The sequence below is a fragment of the Manis javanica genome, chromosome 8, assembly GCF_040802235.1.
Source record: "Manis javanica isolate MJ-LG chromosome 8, MJ_LKY, whole genome shotgun sequence".
NCBI classification, from domain to species: Eukaryota; Metazoa; Chordata; class Mammalia; order Pholidota; family Manidae; genus Manis; species Manis javanica.
The window spans coordinates 87592469-87619715 of NC_133163.1; the positions used below are offsets into that span (position 1 = coordinate 87592469).

Genomic DNA, 27247 nt, shown 5'->3' on the forward strand with positions numbered 1-27247 from the left:
ACTGGAACATGCATCTTTAGTCTCTTCTTACTTTGTCTGTGATCTTGTTCTATGACTTAAGGAGACTGAACATGTCAATATTTTAAAATTTAAAAAAATACCCATGTTCATTCTCTGCAACTACCTGGGAGAAATTCCAATCAGATCCTTCACAAATTCTAATTTTTCCTGGTAAAGACAACTATATAGTATGAAATCTACATCTAAGGGCCTCTGAAGAATTTATCCAAATATACCTTCTCTATTTAGTTCTATTACGATTTTCCACTCAACACTAGATTTTCAATACAACACTAGATTTTCCACTCAACACTAGATTTTCAATACAACTGATCTAGCCATATGTTTAGTGGAATATATAAAAAGATTTGTGAACAAGTGATTTTTGTACTTTCAGCAGCATCCTACTCATCGAGACAATGACTTAGAAAACTTTGGTCACTTGACTCTTGAAACAGTATCAGAAACATGTTGGAGGGCTCTGTGTGGCCTTTGGGGAATGTGGCAAGATGCCAATTCCATACACTATCAGTAATTTCCCAAGATGATATGTGGCATGAGAAAGCTGCCACCAAATCATAATTTAGAGGGTAGATTTCTAGAAATGAGTTTGATTTCTAATACTGCAATGCCCTATAATTTTAGAGAATGGCAGGTATAAGACAGAAAATATAAAAACACACCTGAAATTTTCAGAATGAGTGAAAATACCTCCAGCCCCAATTTCTGCACTGATGACAGGTATCTGATGCCACTGACACCTCTTCTTGTAGACAGGGTGTGGACAAGTGTTTAAGTACCTGGGTTTGGGGTCAGACACGCCTGAGTTCAAACATTGGCCTGGCCAGTTTTTAGATATTTGAGACAAAGAAAGTTACTTAGCCTTTCTAAACCTCAGTTTTCCCAACTAAGAAACCTCACAAGGTTATGAGTGAGGATGAAATTATACTAAATATACATAGCACATTATCTGGCACAAAGTAGTTGTTCAATATTAGCTTGGATAATGGTGATGAGTCTGCTATTGCTGTGAAATGTGGGTATCTGTATCCCACTTTTCCTTGATCTAGCTCTTTGGCCCCAAAAATGGCTACAATAAAGATGTAGTCATACTATACACAGCTGGCCTCTGGGAAGATAATGATCAGATCCCAGATAGCTCTCTTTAAAATTCTTAAGCAAGAAATTAGCTGACATATCACATTCATTTTTCTCTTTCTTAATAAAATATGACACATAAAGAGATCATGAAATATGAACTACTATAAAGAGGAAAAAATGTCTTTAGACAATGGGTGTCAAATTGCAACCTCTGAGTTAAAATTCTTGCTGGAGTCAAACAGTTCTTAGACTAGAAGTATTCAAGGTTTGAAACAAAACAACTTGTTGATTCTAATATATGAAAAACTTCATCAAAGGGAGTTTGTGGTGAGTTAGGGATTTCTGAGAATATTTAGTTAAGGAAAGAATAAACCGATATTAAGGAGCAGTGATGACTTATGGTATCTTGACCAAAATAAAATGTATTTTTTCTGAAGATAAGAAATCAAGAGAAAATTGCCTCACATGTGTCTCTAACAATATATCAAGTAAATAAACAGCCAGTTAAAGATGGCTTTGTACACATTACTTATTCTCAGGGCTGAAAGCAAACTGCCAATAAGAAATATTGTTATTTAACATTTAATGCTGATAAGAAATCTCTTTTTGTATAATTAGGTAAAAATATAACATAAATTTGTAATTCTGTAATTATCCACAATTGTAAACAAAATTTCCTTTCTATATCAAAAATTTTGAAGAAAAGAGACATTATGAACCATATTAGGAATCCTTAGAGTAAATGACATAATAAAACACATTTATGCAAAGTGAACTGAGAAATTAAACTTAGGTTAATATCTTACTGGTATGGAAAATGGAATATTGCTTTTTATTTTCTTTACTCAAATAACTGAGTAATCAGCCAACTCTCAGCTCAATTTTAACTGTGTCAACACCATCAACATTGTCCCAGAACTTGAGCAAAAGAGGGTGTAGGAAATTACTTACGCATGGAAAAATTTTATTGGATTGGAGTATCAAAGGCCATTATCTTTAAGAAATCCTGAAACTCTATAGGTTTTAAGAAAGTCAGGATTAACTTCTCTTTAAACCACAAACCCAATCCTGTGAGCAAAAATCAACAAACAAGTACATTTGTAAAGAGGGAATAAATTATCTATTGTCTGCTATCATTTCTTAGGCGATTAATTCCTGTTGAAATGCTGAACACAAATATAATTAGATATTTACAATGTGCTTTTCTACATCTTTACAAAAGCATATGAAACTATGAACATAGGGTACGTGATTTTGAAATTATGCCTTCATATTCTCATTGTGTTGATTGCTCATGATCTAACATTGCACAGAAGTTTCAAGACTGGGTCAACTAGAGATTAGAACTACTCATGTGGTCACAATTCAGAGTATACTCTTTCAAAAATGCAAAATGTAAATTCTGGAAGCCCCTAGGCAAGCCACAGTTTAAGCACTTTATCAAGTGTATTGCAGGCAATCACATATGAGGTCATAGTACACGGGCATGTGGCTTCATGCTTTTGATACTACTATAGGCAATGAAACACATCTCTGGAGATTTGTCAGGAACAGCCCTGGAAATCAAGAACTAAAGAGAATGTCAAGAAATCCTTTAGAGGAAAAATATTACCAAAGAGAAGAGGAAGCCGTGATTGGTTCTTCATTCTGTAGTGAGGCAGAAAAATAACTTTCTCACAATACTGAGGACACCTTTAAGTTATTCAGGAGCTCTGAAGAATTTGAACAATACATGGGACTGACACTATGGACTGAATATTGCAGAAGTACCTTTCAATTAACGAGTGCGGTTTTATTTTACTGCTTCAGTATTTTCAAGCCAGATAAAACAAGATGCTAAGCCCATTTATAGCTAAAACGAAATCACTCTGACTTAATTTTTGTAAGCCCATCTAGTGAGCACTTCTAGTAAGTTGCAAAGGTAATTAAGTGGTGTTGGTGAGCAAATTAAAAAGGAAATTGGAATGAACAGCTTTGAGAAAGTCTTTTTTATGCATACAAAAGTATCTCTTAAAAACCCACAATATGAAATATTCACTAACTCTCCAATTTTTTAATTCAGTTGGATATGTTACTAATGGAATGGGTAGGTTTTCTTAGGGTGACAGAATTTTTACTATCCCCAAAGCCAATGGACGTTTGATGCAAACAACAAATAGTAACATGCAAATAAGCCTTATTTACTTATATATTAAACTGACAATCATGAAGCAAGAGTTTCGGCAAGTCTTAGAAAAAAAGCAGTCTCATTATGTTGTGGTTCAGCATCTCTTGCATTCTTTGCCATTTCTAAGTATAATAGAAGGAGAAGAGAAACAAGCCTTCAGAATGTGCCAATTTAATTTCTGAACTCTCCCTTCCTACTCAAAGACTGACCCTATGGATCTGACCAACATACATGGAAAAAAAAAGATGGAAAATAAATTACTTTTTCAAAGCATAAATCACTGATTCAAAATATTTAGCAAATGGCATACAAGAGCCCAGGTTCCAATTTAAGTTGAAGAAATAAGAATAAAAGGTTGTAATAAGGCAATAATAGAAGGGTGGCAGCCTTTTGATTAGAGAGATGACATGGGGGTTTTAATGACTTTCTAAGGATAGTCAGTTGCCTTCATCAAATTTTACACCATTTGTGAAACCGAGTGCCTTTTTATGAAAAACACACTTTGCAGGTAAAGCACATGAGAAAAATTACATGACCACATCTTAGTTCTTCTGCTTCCTTTTGCTGTGGGCATAGGGACATAATCAACCCTCTCCAGGGCCAAGTCACTTCACCCAGAAAATGGGGGTAAACCTCAGAGATTCTGAGGGAATCAAATGAAAATTTGTATACGAACATATCAAAACACAGAAATGCAAAACTAAATGGGAGGCATAACTTTGCAGACATAATTGGATTTTGGATATTATTTAAAAATTAATAGATATAGCATGTTAGAGTTGGAAAAGACCTAGGAATCCTTTAAACATCCTCACCACACAGGGATGTAAGGTTAAGTCTATAGAGTTTGAAGAAATGATAATAATAACTAACATTTAATGGATAGTTATTACACGTCAGGCATACATTATGACGTCATGCATTGCACCAAACTCCCTTACAAGGTAAGAACCTGAGCTACAGGTCGGCAAGACTGGAACCTTACCCAAGTTCTCCCACTGTGGAGTCTGATCCCATAGCCTCAGGGCCTCATAAAACCACCCCACAGTGCACCTTCCATGGGCTGCTTGGAAGAACCACACTCAGATTCCAGTCAGATGAGCTCACTTCATTTTTGCATTCAGGTAGGTAATAAAAATTCAAAAGTGCCAAAAAGAAAGAGTGAGATAGCATTTGACCTAGCACCTAGGCATGGTACGCAGGAAACTGGGATTTTAGCCTCATGCTTCTCCCAAATTATTACCCCTTTCCTAAGGCTCCTTCACCTATAAACCCTGTTTTTGTACATCTCTGTGAGAGGACAAGAACCAGGGGAAATAGGGAAACTAAGTATTTTGAACTATTATTCTTATATTTTTAGAAATCATATTACACTGTATCCTGAAATAGGAATTCAAAGAAAGTGACATGGACTTAAAATTCAAGTTATGGAACCAAATGTAATGAAGAGTTAGTGATCATATGCAGATTGCTATCATTGCTGTCATCATTACCTCCATTTATGGAGCATGTTGTATCATATGCCTGACCCACCACATAGTACTATCTGTGTAGTATCATAGCATATCTGTGTAGGTGTGTTAATCCTCATTTTATAAATGAGGACAATCAAGCTTAGAAAAGTTGAATAACTCACCTAAGGTCACACCATCTGTGGGAGACAGGATTCAGCCTTAGGTCTAACTCTGTGCTCTTAAGAACAAAGTCATAAGCTTTGAATTTTGAGTTATAATTTCTCCATAAAGCATAAAACACTCCCCTTAAACTTGTAGGAGTGGCAAATTCTCTAGTCATGACCTTGTCCTTGCTTTCTTGTACCTCTGACTCCTCAGTTCCACCTAATTAATGCATCACAGATTTGGTGTCCGACGACACTTTGACAAACTCAACAACTTTAGGTGTGCTAACATTCCTAATGAGTAAATAAACCCAACTCAATGCGAACAACATCTACTAAGTTGCTACATATTATTAGCTATTAACCAGTGGTCCAACTGAAACAATAATTAATTCAACCAGTGTCTATTTATTGCAAACTGTGTACACAGCATTTTCCTAGGTATGAGGGCAATACAGAGAGCTGATCTATGGAGCAAGCTGTAGGTGAGCAACCCTCTGTAAACAAGATTGATTTCTCAACTTTTGTTTTTCTTACTTCCTGATACCAAGGATGCCATAAAAATTCAGCAAATGTTATCACATAACATGCCTAAAAAGAGTCCAATAAGTTTTAAAAAAAAAGTACATCCATGCAAATGAAAAAGTTAAAATGTTACAACTTCAGAGAGTACTGTCTCTAGAGTGATATTGTATGAGGCAAGATGCCCGCGAACCCAGAACTTTTCACTATCTACCTGCAAAACAGCAGCTCACAGGTCCCTGACAATGTTCAAAGGGAAGTTTCCCTGATATTTCTGCCCTAAATGTCCAACGCATACAGCAATGCAACACAGCAATGTGTAAGAATACCATTTTTTCCTCTAATTTTTAAAAAGTCTGACATTACTTTTCAATGTAGTTTTATTTCAGCCATGGTCTATTTAATTGTTATATGGTTTTGTTTTTGCCAGCTGAAAGCAATTCATGCTTTATACTGGCAGAAAATAAGCTGCTAGAATTCCATTTAGAAAAAGAAATATGGAGAAAACTTGAAGTGGTTGATAACTATGCTGGGTTGTGTAGCTCGTATGTGTAGAAGCATCAAAATCTGGATAGATAAAAATAGTTAACCCATGTTTCTACTCTCAAGTTTAAAAGTTGACTAGTGGTATTTAAGATTCATTAATGTCCATATTCCTATCTATAAAATAAGAACATCCTTTACAGCTGTTACAATTTCCTGACCTAATTGTGGTAAGGAGTTCAAAATCTTGTAGAAACACTTCTTGACAAACAAGGGAAAAATCAGGCTTTTTCTTACCACACTAAAAGATAGTTTTAATTGCTTATTTCAAAGCTGGAGAGCCAAGGTGTGCTCAGCCTAATTCCCCCTCTTAAAGCCCAGAGGAGGTGACCCTCTTAAAGTCCAGAGGAGGTGACACTCCAGTGGGTCACCCTGCCATAACATTCAGCAGTGAAATGTATGCATGCAGAAGACTTTCCTTTCATTTGATGACCAAGACGGGCAGTGATGCTGGACCTCCTGAATGCCCCTGAGCATGATGTCTACTGGCATCTTACAATGAAAAGAAGAGTCAGGGGGAATTTTATTGCCAGTAGATGCAACACCTAGTGGCAACACATTCTAACATTCTGCTAAACTGGAAATCCCAGAACAGAGAGACGAACGCATGCTGGAGTTTCGCAGCTGTTTCCCAGAAATTTCCCACAGGGTGTACAGTCCACAGCTCACCCTCTGAAGTGAGTGGGGCCCAAATCATTCACTCTCAAATAAGGAAAGATGTTTTTTTCTATGCCTCTCCTCCTCCCATCTCCACGGATTTACCATCCAGTTTCCAACTCAGTGGCCATTTTAAAAAAGACATAAAAGTTTGCTTTTGAGGAAGGGGAATACATCATATGCTAATCATCAAACTAAGTATTAGTACAATTCTAACAGGATTCTTCTGGGATCCTTATTTATCAGTTTTTGAGAGTGTAACCAAATGTGCTTTCATGGAATCAAACACTCAAGGGCACATTGTTTGATTAATACAGTAAAGTATAAATATAAGGATAGCTGGGTTAACATAACAGTCTGTGCAATACAATTGAAGTTCCTGAGACTTCTGACCATAGAGGAAATTGCTTTCTACATAGCTGAAAATTGATCCTGAGCCCATGCTGACCTACCTCTTTAAATACAAGATGCAAGAAGCCTCCCTGGGATATTAAACCCTATCTGAAAGTACTTCAGTGAAACAAGCAGTTGAAGGCACTGTTTTCCAGATTGTGTTCCAGCGAAGACTGGTCCCCAGAGATAATGAAGAAAAGGATTTCAATGGGTGAATCTGGGAAACTCTGTTTCTACCCCTTGCAGACTTAAACTGCACATTAGCAAATTAGAGGATCTGAAAATTCTTATACTACAGGAAACTCTATTCCAGCTTTCAATCTATTTAACCACAAAGTCCTTTTTTTAAATAGAGTAATATATATTTAAATATCTTTGAAACTATAGTTTTCCAAATATTGAAGAAAATATATTTACTCAATTCTATTGGGTCATTTCTAGTTGTTAATGATTATAACTACGCTGTAAAAAAATTTACAAAAATTTGTCCTTGTATACTTCTCTAGAATGATGTTACATACACAGGACCTTTCTGAATCATGATTTAAGTGCTTAAATTATTTCAGAAAAAATGTCAAATTTGTTTTTAAGCTATTTGAAATTTGTTTCCTCATTCAAAAGAATATCCTCTCTTTCAAATAGACAGTATTTCAGGCAAGCATACAGGTCTGCTACTTTGACCATGGAAGACATAGTGGAGAATTCAACACTGGCATTCAAAGGAGGGCAATTACGGCATTTCCCCTATTCAAAAATCTTCAATAGGTCCCTATTACCTAACAAATCAAGTACAAACTCCTCAGCCTGTTCAGTGTCTTTCACAACATGGACCAAATTCTCCTTTTAAAAAAAGAGTATTATTATTGAAGGCCTCCTACGTGATCATAGCATAATGGGGGACAAGGTGGGAAGATACCTAAGACATGGAAACTGTCCTCAAGAATCTTCATAGTCACATAGGATAATAAGTAAGTCATGGAACCAATTACTACAGCACAGGAAGAACCTGAGTGTCCAAAAAGATAATCATAAAAATGTGCAATGGGACTTCAGAAGAAAGGAATTAGTTCCAACTAGATGAGCGTGGGGCTAGCAGAGGCTTAAGGCAGGTGACTGCTCTTCCAGCCTTGTATTCCACAGCTTCTCTTCCCTAGGTGTGAATGCAAGATGTCCTTTAGGTTCTTCAGCATCATGTCAATTGCCAGAAATGCTTTTTTTTTTTAAACAGGAGGAAAAAAAGCAATTTTAAAAGCAACTTTTAAATTAAAAATATTGATAGTTTTATTTGCTATTAACCGAGCATAAAAATTACTGCCATTTTTATATAAACCATATTATTTAATCCCTACCACCCGGTATCTATTAAATTCAATATTATTTATTACTCCCATTTCACAGATACAAAGTGGGGGATTAGAGACTGGCTGGTGAAAAGTGACATCTGAGGATTTAAAGGCAGGCAGACCAATGCAAAAGGCCACATCTTTCACCACTATGCTCCATTGCCTATAAGAATCTTGTGCCCCAAAAAGAACCATTGTTCACATGACATGGATCACATATTTCCACTTTAACAACTTTGCATGTGCAAATGGAATACTCTTCATCCTCTTCTCCACTGGGGACTTCAAAACTCATGGCAGGAAAAAAGAAAACTATTTAGATTCTGACACCTCCCCCAAGAGAGAGGCCTGCATGTTATTTTAGACTCTCCTTCCCTGCTCTCTACAAGTCATGCTCCTCCCATGCCCCCTACCCCATTTCTATAGCCACTGACTTAATTCAGCCCTCATTTGTCTTTGTGACTATTAACATTTATTCCACACTTGGTGTTGTCTCCCTCAAATGTAGTCTCCATATTCTAAAGTTTTTTAAAAATGTAAATTTCATCATAAACACCTTTTGCCTGAATTTCTTTAATGGGTTCCCCACGTCCCAAAGCAGATTTTCCTGAAACATGGGTTAAAAACTCACATTCCCAGGACCTCCCATGAAGATCTGGATTCTGTATGTCTGTGGTCTGTGAGGGAATCTGTATTTACATGCCCCTTAGGAGCAACTTAGGGCCAGGGCAATTTGGTAGTGCTCTACAGGATAGAGTATAAGCTTCTTAATATGGTAAACAAGGATCTTTGCACACAGCCCCTCCTTGCCTCCCAGCCACCCTTTGCACCATGCATTCTCTCACACACAGAGCAATATCAATCTGGTTGCTGTTCTGAAAAGACCACATTGCTTCACACTCCTGGGCCTTTGCACTGGCTGTTCCATCTGCTCCCATACCTTCCCTACCATGTTCACCTGGAAACTCCCACTCTTGGTCATCAAAACCTTTTAAACCCTTTCTAATTCTGTGAAGTCTTCCACAGGGACAGAACTAATCACTCCTTTTGAACTGCCTTACAACCTCTATTTTATCTATAGTATTAGAAGTATGTATATATTTACATTTCGGACTTACTAAAGAGTATAAAGTGGAGGCAGACCACATCTTATTCACTCTGTATCTCTGGCATCTAGCTTGGCGCCAATTATATGGTCAATAAATCTTGAAGGAAGAGAATATTTTTAGGGTCCCACTAATAGTCAGTCACCAACCTAGACTTTCAAAAAGCGAATGTTTATTTCATCCTAACAACTACCCTTTGAGATAGTTATTATTCCCATTTGACAGGTGAAGAAATGAACACTGAGAAAGACTGCTGCTCAGAAGTGGCAGGAGATGAGAGGTCAGAGGTACCTGCTCCAAAGCTACTGTTCTCTCTACACCACTCAGTACCATGCCAACAGGCGTTCTTCAGTCCATGCCTCACTGAGCACTGAGTATCTGCCTTTCCTAAGGGTTAGCTGTATACTTGCCATAGTGCCCTCTGCCTCCTAGGAGATGGCAAATTATTGAAGGCAGGGACCCTTGTCATTTCTATACTTTTATTCCCAGAGTGTAATGAATATATTTGTATATTGAATTTGAGCAGTATATACTTAGAAGAAGTCTTGAGAGACTGAGAACTTCCTGCCTCTAAGAGGTGTGTGTACCCATGTATCAGCCCCGATGTACACCAAAATCTGTCCTAAAGGACACTCCTGGGGTAAATCCAACAGGCTTTCAATAACCCATGATTTATCAACCTTTCTTCATCATTCACATTTAGTACATGGAAATTTTGGAGGTTTTATTTTAGTGGATGGCATTTATTACAAATGTTAGTTGGAAGGAGAAATATGAAATTTTACACTCCAAGTCTACTTTTGTAAATCTTCAAACATAAAAAAATGAATGCTTGGTTTTGAGGCAACTGGGAGCTAGGGTTAAGGAATAAGTGTTTTGATTAAGCAAAGATTCAACCAACTAAAGAGTAATCAGCTACATCTTGCATGAATTATCAGTCTGAAACTAATTAGAACCCAGCAAAATATATTTAATTGTAAAATTCTCCTGAAAATCATTTAGGCTTTTTGAAATGATTTGGAATACATTCAGAAGAGGCTATAGTCTCACCCTCTGCAATGGTTATCATGTAGTGTCCTACTTGTGAAGTACAGAAATTCCAACAGAGAGAGGGTCTAACTGATTAGATAGATAATGGACAATGGAAAAGTGGTCCTGTGTTTACAAAATATACCTCACACTTAGCTGGCTGAACAGTCTCCTCTTGATATTAATATACCACCTTACATGCCCTACACCTGAATAGTGAGATTCTGCAGTCCTCAGAAATGAACTCTAATGCTGAACCGAGAGGAGGAAAAGCTCTTCTGGTAAACAAGAACACGAAGCAGAAAAAGTATTATCTCACTACATATTATAGTTAGCCTGTAAAATCAACGAAATAAAAATGCTCATGTTACCTCCCTGATTAAAAGAAACCAAATTCACAGTCTCTATGTTAAAAGATAAAGTGAACAAATAAAAAATAAGACCCATGAATGTAAACATTAGATTTCTAGAGCTTGATTAAAGATCATCTAATTCAGTCCTATTTTCCAGATGAGCAAAAGTTCAAAGAGATTAGGAGACTCATGCGAGGCCATAGAGCTAATCAGTGTCAGCACAGGACAGGGGGCAGGGAAATAAAGAAATTCAGTTACTGGTTCCAGGCAGTTATATGCTTAACACATGGAATCTCACTTACTATAATCTCCAGGACAACCCCAAGGGTAAGTAGTTCTTCCCCTACTTTGCAGATGGAGAAATGGAATCTAGCAGATATTGAGTAAAATAGAGATTTGAACCCATGTCTCTGCCTCCTAAGTTTGCGCCCTTTTCAGTGTTACCCCTGACATAGAGAATAGATCTCTCGACTCACAGTCCAAGATTCTGGAGCAAACCTCAAGCAGATGAAAAAGAGCTCACTGCAAGTTTTTGCTTATATCACCCAAAATAATTATACTTGCTCAAAAGCAAACTATGAAAAAACTGGAGGACATATGCAGGAAATCAACAAAAGCATGTGGGGCCTAAAAATTCAAGAATTACTTCCAGACTCTACCTGTGTGTGAAGACCAATGACTCCCCCCAAGGTCAAGCTCATCCTAAACAAGGAGTACAAACATAATGGACCCGAGTTCATCATGGGAAACTATCTGTCACATAAATCAATTTTCCTTATTAGATTCACCATTCAAAGACATGTATCTATCTATGCACTTACATTTGTACAGATCATAATGAAAAGAAATCCCATTTCCAAATTCTGACCATATGTACATAATTTATGATGACTTAACAGACAAGACAAATACTATTTTAAGTAGTATCTCAAAATACTACTTAAAATAAGAATCTAAAATTTAAGAACCTACCTATAACCAAAAGAATTCTAAGTTTGAGTGTATGGCCCATTAACCTATTTAAGGCAGTGTTGTACACAACAAAATTTCAGTTGAAGGAAATGATTTTCATGATCTCTTTAAGGATGTAATGAGATTTGACCAAATGTATCAACATGTTCAAAATAGTTCATTTACATTTAGGTACACATTACAGAGTTGATAATGACATAGTTTTGATCAATTTTTCCACCTTAAAAAGAAGAAAGTGAAAACCCTGCATGTGGTTTATTGATTCAAAAGTGGACCTACAATTGCCAGCTAGCTGAATAAGTGGTCATTCCTGCTTTGGAAAAGCAGAGAGAGAGAGAGACCAGGAGCCAACTAATTACAACACAGAATGTGAAAGATGCTATAATAGAGGTAGAAAGTGCCACCAGTTGCAGAGCAGGGGACACTGACCTATACCTGGGCAAATCAGGGATGCTTCCTGAAGGAGATGACATTAGAATTGGATTTGCATCAGTAAGAATTTCCTAGGCAGAACAGAGGCAGGGGCACACTTCCTCTAGCTCTCCCTCCATTATTTCCCTTCTCAAGACCTGGTTTTCCAGCAGACTGAGGGACCTTATCACTATAGAGAAGGGATACTAAAATGGTTCACTTTCATTTTAATAAGGACCTAGATTTTAGTGAAATCTCATAGTTGCTTTCTTGCTGGTCATTAGAAAGGGAGTGAATAGTTCAAGACTACTTAGGAATAATTGGTAGATAAAAATGGCTTATGTTATTGTCTGCTGTGACATCAAAATATTTCTAAAGGCCAAATTAAAAACAAATGTTAACATAGGAAGATGAAAAAATAGTCATTCTCCCACTACCACCACCACCCCCCAAAAAACGGTAAGAATTTCAAGAAATCCTCTGAGGGTAGAAATAGGAATGAAAGAAGAAGGGGGGGGGGGAAATAACATGGCATCATTATAGACTATTCTTCCAAAGCAAAACGAAGACAATGAAGGGAAAATAGAACACATGTATTACAATGTATAGTACCATAAGGCTGTGTTTGATGCTCTAGAGGGCTTCAACAAGTACTGTTCAGCCAAAATCAATTGAAAAATCAGCATGATAACAGAGCATGAGTTGCCCTATAATAGCCTTAAGACCCCCAAGGCTATACAAGTCCCTTTCATCTGCCACACTGCACTGACTCCAGGGGAACCTCACTTCCCCACTCTGAGTACTGTGCCCGGCTGCACGTCTAACCTACTGCTTTACCCTCCCTTAGAAAGAGGAGCTGACGAGGACTGATGACGTCTTAACGTGGTTTTTAAGAATTTTTTTCTTTCTGCTTTGTCTTTATCTTTTCTTGACATTTACACTCAAATTCAGTCTGTACTATCAGTCATCAACCATTTCCACAATATTTAATGGGCAGGCATAATCTATGAATGACCTAATAATAATATTGTATTTTGAATGCCTTAACTAACATATATTAAACTGCCCTTTAATAAAATCAGAGCTCAGGCTTATGCAAATGTGACATGTAAGCAATTCGCAGCATTGTTATAAATATACATATATAGTTCATTCCAAGACTTCATCTCAATATTTCTTCAATCACTTCCTTACAATGTCTGGTTTGTTCAATTTATATTTCTACTTGGCATTTGGTGCAAACCCCCAAAGATAAGATACATCTGTCCCTTAGTCACAGATCTTGGCATTTTTACCTTAACTCAATCATGAAATTATTGGTTGAAAATTACCTTGTCTATTAGCAGGATTTCCTCATAATAAAGCATTTTATTTCCAAACTTTCAAATGTGATATGAGATGCACCAACTCAGTACTGACATGTCAAAGCTTAAGGAGGACATATAAACACCCTGATCCGTGTGAGGGAAGGAAAAGCTAATTGGAAGTCAGCTTCCTTGTGATTATCAGCTTGTTTATGGGGAGGGAGGACTCCTCTGAATGGCACTGTAAATTCATCCCTGATTATGGCGTTAAAACCAGTGCCACAAGCTCCCCTAAAGCCCCCCACCCAATCCATTTTGTCTAGTTACAAAGGGTTGTGCACTATTTTCAGAGAACGACAGTTTTTCATGCTTTGATTTTCTCCAGTTTCAAGAAAATTAATCAGTTGCACAAGCCAGTTGTCAGATTTCACTTCCCTCATGGCAGAAAGCACACATATTCATTGTCTGCTATAAGAATAAATTTTAGTAATTTTTCCCCATGTCAATATGAATATTAGACTGACCCAATTAATATGAAATGCTTCTATGCTGCTGGAACAGACAGTGCTACAGAAAGAGCCATTTGCACAACCTGTTCATGATTATGGGCCATAAGGACACAAAGATGGCACACACATTTGTGGACCATCTGAATTCTTATACGGGAAAGGGAGGGGGAAGGGGGAACGGCATGACGTTAGCTTGACTGTCGTGGGTCATGTTTTTTAATCCGTAGTATTGGACATGTAACACAGCAACAAGAGCTGATCATTTTGTTTAATCACCTTTTGGATCTTTGCCAGCTGGTCTCTATTGAGAGCGCTGCAAACAGAGAGAGATGAACTGCATCTAACATGCCACCAGAGCTTTCCCGTAAATGTCTGAGAACGGATTCCAACAAGAATTTAGTCTCAGAGCAGAAAGGGATACATTTAAAAACTATGTGCATTAACTATACTTTTCCCCATAGAATCCTCACTTGGCATGAATAATTTACCCACTCTTATGCTAATGGGATCATGAAAGTATCCCTCTGTCTTTAGTGCAGCTATTCTCAGCTTTCAGTAATTACCCCACCCAGCGAAAATAACATGGCTTCTGCACTGAACGGCCCACTAGTACCTGACAATTAGAAAGATCATGGCTGGCAGTGGAAGGGTCTAGAACTGGACAGAGAAACCCTTGTAGCACAAGAAAGAGTACAGACATAAAGTGACACCGGCCACTGGGGGAAATGCATGGAGCCAGAAAGCAAGGGGGACAGGGTGAGAAGAAAGATTTCCCATTGTCAAGCTCTTCTTTCTCTGACTTCTCATCAAGATTTTACTTAAATAAAAATATGTTCCTTTTTACATTACTAAGTATAAAAGGCACTCACGAGACTAGAAGAAAAAAAATCTAAGAAAAAGAACTAGAGCTATCTTCAAAGTACATCTGCATTATTTGTTTTATCAGAATTTAAAAAACCTAAATAGTGGAAAATCCTCTGTATTTTCCTTTTTGGAGGAAAAAAGGATTACCAAGAAAAAAAGAGAGAGAGAGAGAAAACTCATTTTCGACCTCTGTCCACAAAATTCCATGTTAGGTAGTTCACTGTGTAAAAATTATCAGGCTAAAACATCTGGGAAAGAAAGCTATGAAACAGCAGGGAACGAGGCTGGTTTATTGTTTATCTTTTGTTTATGAGGCAGTATTCAAGTTTAATTACTACTCTAAATTAAACTCTAACTGGCATCAGGAGACATCCCTTTACATGACTAAGTTAAAAAAAAAAACCCTAGAAATCCCAACTCCAGGTTTTTCAAGTAAGTTGATACATACAGGAAGAAATTACTCAAAATTAACGGCAATTATAGACAGCTTTTAAGCATTTATGAGCACCATTACATGCTCCTAAGGCATTTATTTATTAGAAGAGCTTAATTTTATTTCTAATGGTTACTATTTTTAAAAGTCCTAAGAAAATCAACAAATTATTTGGATGTTTGCTGATGGTTAAAGGATGGTATTCTTTTTTACTTTATTTGGAGAATGGGGGAGAAAATGAAAACGCAACATAACTATCCTATATACAACAGCTTCTTCTGTGGCAATGTTCAATCATCAATTACATTCTCAGAGAATTTTCTGATACAATTAGGAAAACAGGAGGGAAATGAAATGTCACTTATTTATCATAACAGTAAGTGACCAGTTTGGGATGAACTTAGCTCTAGGAAAAATTAAAGTTAAAAGCAACTAGCAAAAGATTATGCCAGATGGCATCTGTCATATTGTATTTAGGGTTATTTTAAAGAGATTGCCGCCACAATGAAAACATTCCATTGACAGAGTTTTCCTCGACTGAATAAGAAATCCCAGTAGAACATATTCAGGACCCACTGTAAGTGGATTTGAGGTTTTCTCCCCCTCCTTTAAATACATAACCATAATTTTCTGGTGAGGGAGAATACTATTTTGGAACTATAGCATGCATTATAAACCCGAAAGTGTAATACTATTTTAGACACTTCCTTACATATAAACACTTACATTCATTATAAACGGGGTATTTTTAGATTTCAACACTATGACTGTTAAAGAACTGTATAATAAAATAAATAAATACCTAGCTATGGAATTCTAGTCTCATTGCCTGGGTGAAAGATGGAGACATCAATGGAGGGGTTTAGTAGGTGGTAAAATTGAGGGGAACTGTGCTGGCTTGTACAGCTAGCTCTGTGTGTCCTGAAAGATTAGGGACATATAGATGCTAGAATGCTAATGTATTTAGGTTACACTGGGTCTGGCAACAGTATGGTTAACGTGCGTGTGGTGTGCAGTGTGAGCTCAGCAGTTACTGGGCCAACTGTCTCGGTATTTCTGGGAATCCTGCCTATTCACAGTGCAGGGATTGTTCAATTGCTGCAAAATGTACAAAATGAATTTTAAAAAAATGAATTGTAAGGAAGGCCCCATTACAACGATTTTACAGCAAAGATGTCAACATCAATTTTTCTTTCATGCATAGCTAATGATTAAAACAGCATATTCTATTTGCCTAAGACAATTTATTTCATATTGGCACATCAAAATATTGAAATACAAAGTTATCTTTACTCTACCCTTTTTATTCATTGCTGCTGAACCCATACCATTGTTCAAACCAGGAAAAATAAAACAAACTTGGCACGAAATACTTAAAACAAAGGCTCATCAATATTCTCCAATTTGTCAACATCTCAATTACAGCACTGGAAAAAATGTAAATTTCATGTGCTCTAAACACTGAGGGGTCTATTCTCTTGCCAATTCACATGCGTAACTCCCATCAGCGTTAATGGGAGTTACACAAACCCATCAATAATAATAATACTTTGTACATATATTGTGCCTTTCATCTAAGGCTCTCAAAGTGCTCTATGAACAAGGGGGCTGCCTCCTAGTCTTTACTCTGGCAAAATACACAATGAAATACAAAGCAGCTTTTGACTCAGCAGGTACAGAAATAGGGACCTCAAGCCTTATTATGAAACCCATCTTACTGATGGGAAGCCAAACACAAAGAGGGCTAGCTACTTCCCCAGAGCCCCTAGTCTGTACCCTAATTCCAGCCCTGAAAAACCAGATTTCTTTCTTCATTCTAATGTGACTAACAAGACAAACTCCCTCCCTCTGGCTGCTTTTAGCCAACGAAATCAGAGTGAATCAAAGTCTGGTTCATATTTATATAATTTACTGCTAGCATGTGCTGTTTGAAAGATACAGTGAAGTAAGGTTTTACATTTTACCAAGTTTGTTTCTTACGATATTTTTTAAATGGAATTTTTTTTTCTCCTTTCGGTTTGTTGCACAAACACGAAGGAGGAAAAGATGACCTTTCACCTGTGTAACTGTAGCTCTTTCACTATCAAGTCATAAAATGAGGTATTTTTAGGTTCCAAAGTAAAGATTTGTATGAATCATTTTAGTAAAAGTATTCACAAAAATTATAAAGCAACATAAATGCATGTATTGTTTTATAGCATATGGCTATTAAAATTTAATTTAAAATGTGTATGAAAACATTGTATTTAGTACAATTCATCCCTATTTTTTCTGTTTATCATGATTTGTTTTGAAACTGAGTCGTTTTACAGTTTTCCATATGCCTGTTGTGCTAATAAATTCTGAATGAGCAAGAAAACTCTTTTCTAAACTACAAACTTGGTTTCCAATGAAACATTATAATATATTTAATACTAAGAACATAAATTTACCTCCTAGGTTTTCCATTATACACCAACCCCAAGATATAACCTAGGATAAGCATATGTGATTTCAGTCAATATCTCTGTTGACTTTGCCCTGAAGCAGGTAATTAATCTTTCCTACAGAAAGCTACTCTGGACAATTCGGCGGGACAAAATATCAAAATATCTTGAAAACATGCTTAAAAGACTAATATGGGCATTAGTATGACAAAATACGCTATAGAGTCTGGCCTTCAAAATTTAGAGTCGGCTGTCACAAACAGAATACCCTTAAATACGTGATTTGGAACCACTGAGGTGGTAAGCCAGGTAGGAAATTCTCCATGCCAAAGCATTCTCTATTTTTTATTTTTGTCTCTCACACTTCCATACAGTAAAATGACTGACTTCCTACTACTTATACACATAAGCTACCGTGTCCATTGTTTAATCCCACAGAGATATGATTAAAGGAACAAAATCCTATAGGGATCAAATCCTTCAACATGGGATAAGTGGGTGCTGCTACCTACACAGAGAGGTTTGTACGTATTGTTTTTACCCAGTGAATCAGTCTCAGAGCTTTTCTCCTTCCTGACCAGAAACAAAAACAACAAGACAAAACTAACCCAAATGATGAAACTGCCATGCCTTGCCCGCTGCTACAACTATTGCCTGCTTCAGACAGTGGGGTCTCCTCTCCACCCCCACCCTCCTCTGAGCCTTTCCTGCTATCTCCCTTGCCATAACTCAACCAACCCAACAGAACCAGTCAGTTTTAAATTTCAGTTGGGACCTTGGTGACCTGTTAATGAATCTACAGAGAGGAGAAAAACTCACAGTGTTGAGTTATGCCTGGTGTTGCTAGCTGACTTGGAGTCAGAAATGCTTGAAGCGTTAACGTAATTGCAAGAATGTGAAAAATGAAGCGCTGGGCTCCTGAGCAAAGCGAAAGGTCAAAGCGAGCCTCACACACAAGTCTTTGGAAGATAGCCTCATTAGGCCATTAAGTCTGTTTCTCCTTTCCCCCTCTTTCTTTACAATGTTTAGGGTGTTTTGCTCTTATTAATAGATACATTTTACCCTTTATGTCCCAGCAATGAGTGGTAGGGAGGGTGGAGTCAGAGAGAGCCTCCCAGATTTAACCACACTTAGAAGTCCATTACCACAACATGGAACCAGAATTAAGCCTCTGCATTAAAGAACCATTAAATTTATGCACATGTCAGCTTCAAAATGCCTTATAGTTTAGTTTTCTCATATATAATCTAACTGGTCTAATAAAACACTATATAAAGCCTAAGTAGATATAGTTCGCAAGTTCTTCCACAATTTACCATCTGACAGTCGTTATTTCTGCTTCAGCTGCAACTTGCTTAAACCTAGATTCTAATTGGGACCCATTTACAAGTTAATGGTATCCTAGAAGGGACATCTTTCTAGACTCTTCTGGAATACTAATAATCTAAAATCTGTGGCCAGAAACTTGGAAGAGTGAAGGCACTCACCTTGCATGAACCACTCTCTTTAAATGGCATATATGACGATGCCTCAAGCTGTTAAACTGTTCTCTACTTGGAAGACTGTCTAATGCTTAAATATTGTGGCCATAAACATAGTCATAATAGAGATGAAATAGACCTGGGAGATCTGACACTATCTAATGTAAAATATTAAAAAGTAAAATCTATACACGTTCCTGGCCCACATTCAATAATGTATCTTCCTTTAAATTATCATTTTAGCCATAGAAGAGCCATCCCTACCAATATATAATTGCTCTCTATGCAGTAGGTAAGTTTTAAAGGGTAAAATTTATTTGAAATTACACTAGGCTTCCTTGTCATCTGCAGTTGTTGCCCTCTAATTACTCTAATTTTTAGGATTTGTCATAAAAGTCACCATGTCAGCTGAATGGAAAAGGGGACAAATAATCTAAGAATTTCAAAATCCATCTTCCCAAGATTCCACATAAATTTCACACAGTACTGTGGAGCTAATAAAAACAGATTCTTGCTTCTTATGTACTTTAGAGGCATCTCTGCTTGATTATAGAGAACTCTTACAATTATTTGAAACAAAATATCCTCTTTCAGTATAATTCAAACTACCGGCATCTTAGCAGCAAAGTAAGGCTGTCATTCTTTTTACTTAAACACGCAAAAGTGTAGATAACCAAATTTGTAAAAGAATTGGCAGAACGAATCAATTGTTATTGTAATGCCTACTTAAAGATTACACATCTCACTTTGATTTTTTTTTTTAAGTAATGTAGGTTAAGAAGAGGAAATACTGTCTCCCTAAATAGCAGCTGATTATACTACCTAGCCTGCCACTCTCCTGTTCCCAGGGAGGCAAATGTACTGATATCATAAAATACTGAAGTTATTTTAGTCATGCCTACTTTGCATTAGGAAATGCTTGACCTTTTACCTTGCTCACTGCTGTTGTCCCCACTCTGGGAAGCATGGCCACCACTGGAGGGCCCTGGGGTGCCTGCTGAGTGAGTGGAGGTTGCGTCGTCATGATCTCGCCAAGATGTAGGATTCTGATGTCAGGATACCAAGGAATTTTTCCACAGGTACCATTTCAGCCATGTATGAACCAAGAGGAAAGGTGCAGAAAAAGACAAAAAGAAAAATGGGTGCATGTTAGTATTTGTGGAACTAGGCCTAGATAGATGCCACACTACAGTATGTTGGTCTTTTCAGCAATAGGTACCAAAAAAGAAGAAAGGATGCTCTAGAATCTTGATGAGGTGATGATTATATCAGTGTAAACATCTTTAAGGGCTAATTGAACAATACTTAAATTGGGTGCATTTTATTAGACAAAAATTATATCTCAATAAAGTGAATTTTTAAAGTTAGAAAAAAGCTTACTTAAAAACCCTCAAGTCATTTTCATGCTTGCTATCTTAATTAGGACACACTCTCCCAAGAAATAGGCCCAATGCTCTTAGATAGCAAACACTTCAGAACATTAACATCTATCAAACTCAATGACTCCTTTAATAAAAAACAACACAGACTAAAGAATGCATGAGCCAGCCCTCCACATTTTTCAAATGTACTGCCCTAAAACAACCTGAATGAAATCTCAAAATTATCATCAACCAGTTATGCAACCAGCAGATATGGTGATATTTATGACTGCGTTGATGCCTAATAAATGACCAGTTCTGCTTTAATTTGCACAAACACCACCAACAAAATGAAACAACTATGAACTGTTAACCATCGAATAAGTGGACAGGAGTTTCGTGTTTGAGAAGCTCTGTGGAAGCCTGCAATTCACTGAACAGTCCTTTTTCCTGGAAGAGCTTCTTGTTTCAAAGGACATGGAGGGCAAACAGGGAGTTACACTCAAGCTGCTTTGCTGGGTGTATTCTTCTGCTGTTCCTCCTCCCCTTTCCTGATCATTCCCAATACCCTGCTGTTGCTTAAAGGAAAACAGGAATTCTAATGTACAGGAAGGACTTTATCAGCACCACATGAAGGCAGGCAAGAGATGGAATTTCCTCTGGCAGAAGCGGAGAGTAGGAACAGCACATGAAACAAATCAGCCTTAAGGCCAGAGCTGTACACTTGTCACCTGTATGTGAAGACTTCAACTAAGCCCACAGCTCTACTTAGCAAGTGAATTCTCTCGGGGAGAGGTTCTTTGGGGGCAATATCCAAAAAACAACATCAGTCTCTCAAAGGACACTATTTCTTTTTGTGAGAATTAGTAAATAAGGACTCAGACAGACTGACATGCCTACAGGCAACATGCAAATATCTTGACCAGCTGAAAGCAATCTTGCGTGTTGAAATCATACAGTTTACCTGGAAAAAAAAAATTAGTCTATCATTTTCCTTAATATCAACTCTCTAACGTCCAAAGAGAACATGAGAGTTTACCAACATAAAATCAAGAAACCAAGGTGGGACAAAACAGAGGGCATTTCTTATTTGGACCAGCAACAAAAACATTTTTTTTCCTCTACAGATCTGCTACAAATTGATTATAAATTAATATTTAGCACTTTTCATAGATGAGGAAATGACCCAATGCTTCATAGATTAATAACATCTATATCATATTATGCTACTGGCACTGCCATCAGGCAAACAATTGATTCAAAGTGAAAATTCTAAACAGAAGTTTGTGACTCTAAATTAAGCACAGGTATAGATCTCTAAGTAAAGATATGTTTTTGAAAAGTTCATTAGGAATGAAGTGGAGTAGAATAAAAATGAAAAGCAAGGTTCTCGGCTGCCTGTATTCAGACAAAGTCACGCCTGTGATCTCTCATTTTATCTAGGTTAGAAACCACTCCAAGAGTTTCAAGCAAAGGCAAACAAAATACAGGGGCTCTTCAAGCTTTGCAGCCTCTTCGAGTCAGCTGTTTGCCGGATGGTAATCAGATAAAGAACGAGAAGAATTACATGGGAAAAAAAGAAAGAAACAATTGAATGACATGAGTGTGGTCCTGCAACCACAGTGGCTACAGCCTTCTTTCAGAAAGTGCAGTAACTGAGACACATTCACCTAGACTAAACTTTTCGATGTACACAGCAAGTGATGTTAATTTTATGCACTGCAGGCTTTTTATTAAGCAGGCTGCTATAAAAGCTCCTTACCCCCCATGAAAATTACAATAATTAACCACTAACACCTCAACTATGCTTTAAGGCAAATGTCATCCAATAGCTATTATATAATCTTTCAAATGAAGCTGGAGTGAGTCTTTCTGTTTGGGCACTACAATGATTTGAAGGGATTGCTCAGAAGGCTTTCCTGCAACTGAAAAGACTGGTTTGTCCCTATCAGGCAAACCTGTACTGAGTTTTTAAATTCAGGTCTCATTAATTTATAATTCAGCTTATTTCTTCCAGTGGTTTTCTATGGAGGATGTGTTTTCTAAAGTAAAGGAGTGAAAAATAAGCGACATAAGCAAATATTACTTTAAAAGCAGTTGGTTCTTCCAGATGAGTTGGGTCTTCAGTTTTCAGCCCAGTCCTGAAATTAGCTGCAGTTCACTATCTAGTCCATCATGCCTCCATCTCTTCCCTCTTTTCTCCCTCACACCCTCAAAAACACTCTCTGATGAAAGTGTTATAAGATGTTTATTTCCTAGTGTCTAGTATTCTGATCCAGTTTGAGAGAATGACACAGACTAAGTAGTTCCATGACAGTCATCTAGCTTGAAAGTAGTAAAAACAGACGACTCCCTCTGAGGCTTCAGGGTCGAGGAGTTACCCCAAAGTTGTCTGTATTCAGCTACACCATGGTGACTAGATCATAAACAAAGGCAAATACTGATAATCTGGTCAATAAAAAAATGCTGCCTCCTTGGTCATAAAAACTTGTAATCTACACAGATAGATACAATAGAACCTTTTACCCATAACTGTTTTTCCCTTAGTCTGAAATATTTGTTTGTATCACAACTTCTTTCTTCTTCCTTTTTTCCCTCCCTAGTTAGTTTCCAAGTTTATATCTTTCAAGAATAACTGCCTGGCTGTCTGCCAAATTATATGCACAAGTTTAGTGAATCCTGAAACCAAAGTGGCATATGAAAGCATGTAAAATGCATGGCGTATGTAGAAAAATAAAGAGAAGTGTTCTCCCTGTGCATACGTGTGGGTGAGTACTCCAGTATGTGCATTCCACAATATATGCCCTGTTCTTCAGCCAAAAGTATCACGAAGACACCCGAGGGCAAGGAGTGAACATGTCTGTATTCCCAGTAGCTTTCATAATTGGGAGTCAAATATGGTACTCTTCCTGCTCTTACGTAATTGCGTTAAAGAGCAGTGTTAGTAGGAGAAAAGCAGTGAATACTGAGTGGAGCACAATAGAAGGATATGGAAAATAGATACAAGAAGCTAGGTCTCCTGGGGCAGTATTTCTATTTGCTGGGCTACAGACTCACAGCTGATAATGCAAGTTGTAATTAATATAAAAGCAGGAGACAAGATGGGGAGAGCTTGTAGAAAGGGGCCACAGGAGATCACTCTGCTGCTCTCCTCTGTTTCTCATTTACACACAGCTTTCCCTAGAAAACACAATTCTGCCAGTGTTTTCTCCCTTGAAAGTTAAAAAAAAATGATTTAGCACCATCATTGAATTTTGCTAAACCTAGGAAAGAGCGTAGAGGACAGGAGTCTCTGGACATAGGAAGCAAATATATGTGTGCTTCTTTTGTTGAGGTTGCAGATATGGGTGGAAATTGTAACACTTTACACCATTATGGCATTTCTGTGGGAGACCTGCCTATAGGATAATATTTAATAAAGTCCTGATAAGTTGGTGGTATTTCCCTGTTTAAATGATTCCACACAGCTCAGGGTTCTTCCATTGCAAAAAGACAATGGAGCAAAATGTGTGTTTCCAAATAAATACAAAACTGAGTGGGAAAGTAAAATATAGTAGGCTTCAAGGAGAAAAAAAAGAAAAGCCACACTACACACAAGTTCCATCTAAAATAATCTGAAAATCATTATTCACCCAAATGAAAAGTTGACTCAATGGATGTGGCATAGGAGAGACAAGAACATTAGATTGAACTAAGATTCTAGGGTGCCACCTCTAACTGATCATGTGACCTTAAGCAAGTGACACACTTAATTTCCCTGGAACTTATTTCCTTTATCTCTTTGAAATTAAGAAGTTAGTCAAAGATAATACCTAAGGTCATTTCCACTTCAGAAATATTTTAAGCATTTGCTTTTCTAGAACTTACAAAATTAAAACATGACATATAACATCAAGCCAAAAATTATATATGAACTTAGAAAATACAGTAATTTAGAATATGTGCTTATAGGTAGAAAGTAATAGTAAACTTCTATAAAGATATTTTAAGCAGCAAATAGAACATGCAAAACGATCTGACTTGCTGTGTTTAAACAACAAAGGCAAGATAAGCTCGTATCAGTATACATAATTAATATGTTACATATTTCCTATGACTTTATGGTGTTTTAACTCATAGTTAACAATATGCCAAAAAATATTTTAAAAAATAAGATGAAAACTCCTATCATGAGTATTCAAGTCTACAAAAGTTAAAAATATTAATTGTATGGCTTGAATAAAAGTTGAAGTTTCAACTTTGTTATTCTAAAGTTGACATAAGAACACAGGAGAACTGTGTGTGCCTTCAGAACAAGGACTCACTCTTTAAAAATGTAAATAGAGCTGAAGTCTTTCCCTCATCTCCCTGTTCCACCCTCTATTAAGCCTTGGGAATTAATATGTGAGCAACTCACCAAAGAAGCAAGTACTCTTTTCAAATGATTCCCCCATTTAATGGGGCAACATTTAGAGAAGATAGATATTTCTTGTATTGTTGGTATACTGTCACATTATAAAATGTCTCCTACAATTTTGAATTGTGTTGGAATATTCCACAGGACATTCAGTCTGAAGAGGAAATAGGAAAATGAATTCTTAAAATATCAAAATTTTAATGTGACAGTAAATGTGGTTGTCAAGTGCATCTTTGTTTAATTTCATCTCCTCACAGTTACACTGAAAATGTACTCCAACTGCACAACCTAAATGATTTCAATAATATAACTACTCTTGAAGGGAACTTGACAGAAGAGCTATCAGCCACCAGAAACTACACAACAATAACAACAGATAACCCATACCACCAACCACGTCTGCTTGAGTTGGTAGACAGATCGCAGAGGTAGAATTTTCATGACATAGATCCCTGGGGGTCTTGGATAATACACTGTAAGGTCTAATCTTACACTAGAACATAAGAAGCTATCTGATAAAATAAATCATTTGTGTTATTTATATTATTATCAAATCCCATTATTTCCCCCTTGATATTTTATGGACCAATCACGTAAACGCGTCCCCCTCCTCACTGCCTGTTCACTGTTAACTTTTTAGTTTGTAATAGAATTTATCTCTAAACACTTGCCCATATTCTGTCTGGGGAGTCCCTCCTCTGACTTAACACATATTTTTATAAACTGCATAGGGATAAATAAACTTGACATTCAAAGATGCAAAAGAAAACAGCATATCTTCATTTAAATAATAGCTTTCAACACAACAATCATTTTTCTCTTATTAGTCATGTTATCAGAGCCAATCAATTTTAAGGTACCTGTCAATTGTATTTTGTATAGATATAACTGTATTTTCTTCTCAATAATTAATTCATCAAAAAATTAATAAAATGTAGCTGTTTATGAACATTACTTAGGAATAATAATATAACTGAATGCACTTCAGGCAAATAGAGCTTAGCTCAGGGAATATATTTCAAACAAATTTATTTCATTTACCTAAACTTGATCTAAAAATATATAATATCTTTATATGTAGGTATAAAGATATATTTCATTTGCACTAGATCTAAAGACTTGGATCTAAAATTATGTAAAGTAGAAAATGTGGATATCACCTATAATTCAGAAATACTGCCAACTAGGAAAAGCATGATTATTCCACAACAGTTTTCAAGCTGAAACTTTTTTTAAAGAAATGGTTTCTTGACATGTTTATTTTTCAATATAATAAATTTGAATGTCTGGGAAACTTAACATGAACTGCAGCTGGAAAACAGAGTTCTATTTCCTTTCACCATCATATTTTTCTCCCTCATATTCCAAAGAATGCTATAATAGTTGTTTCCTACCTATAACAATTACTCTTATAATAAGAGTATAAGATAAAATACATTAAAAATATAAAAGCATTCATTATTGACTTACTAAACACAACAAAATCATAGCCAGTATTGCAAATTTTTTGTCAATTTAATTTCAAACTTCCTTTCATCATCATGTCCATCATGTAAGTGTCAATAATAAATTAACAAATTCAGTATGGAAGGCAAGGCATCATGGTAGTCTTCTTTTAATGCATCTATGTTACAGCAGGTTCTTTACATGAAATTATGGAATGTGAAATCAGCATGACAACAGCCCAATTTACTATGTAATAGTATAAAAAATTCATTCTTAGAAGTCTGTCCCAAACACTGGCTTTGGAGATATTCATATCATTATTTTTTTTCATTTCTATTTTCAAAATTTTTAATAAGAAAATTGAAGAATAAGGGTTTGGTACCTAATATTTTACTCCTGATGCCTCTCTCTGCTTTCCACTACACAGATTACACTTACTCTTTCTTTTTTCTCTTTCACTCTCTCTCCTTGCCTGCTCCTTCCTTAAACACACACACACACACACACACACACACACACACACACACACACACACACACACACAATGTAGCTTGATACCACTTAATAAGGATAGAGGTGTATGTGTTTTGGGGGTGTCAAACAGCTGTCACAAACTGTCACCTCCACAAGAAAAACCTTGGCACACAACAAATTAAACTACTTCTTTTTTAGCTGTCATTATTCATAGCCAATAAGTTGAAATGCTCTCAGCATTTCATGTGCAAATAAAACCATGAGGAAGCACACTAGATCAGAATAGTGGGCCAACAGATAAAACAGAGAAAACAACACACTGTCTCAGTCCTTCTGAA

At 36.7% G+C, this 27247-nt stretch overlaps 1 protein-coding gene across 10 annotated transcripts in view; it reads right to left on the bottom strand.

Moving 5' to 3' along the window:
* The window catches only part of MEIS2 (Meis homeobox 2), a 196290-nt gene that overhangs the window by 158894 nt on the left and 10149 nt on the right, over positions 1-27247 (bottom strand). For all 10 annotated transcript variants that reach the window (XM_036998431.2, XM_017641600.3, XM_017641599.3 and 7 more), the window contains one exon: positions 20164-20278. In XM_036998431.2, coding sequence (XP_036854326.1) covers positions 20164-20278 — 115 coding nt within the window. The remainder of the gene's footprint in view (positions 1-20163; positions 20279-27247) is intronic.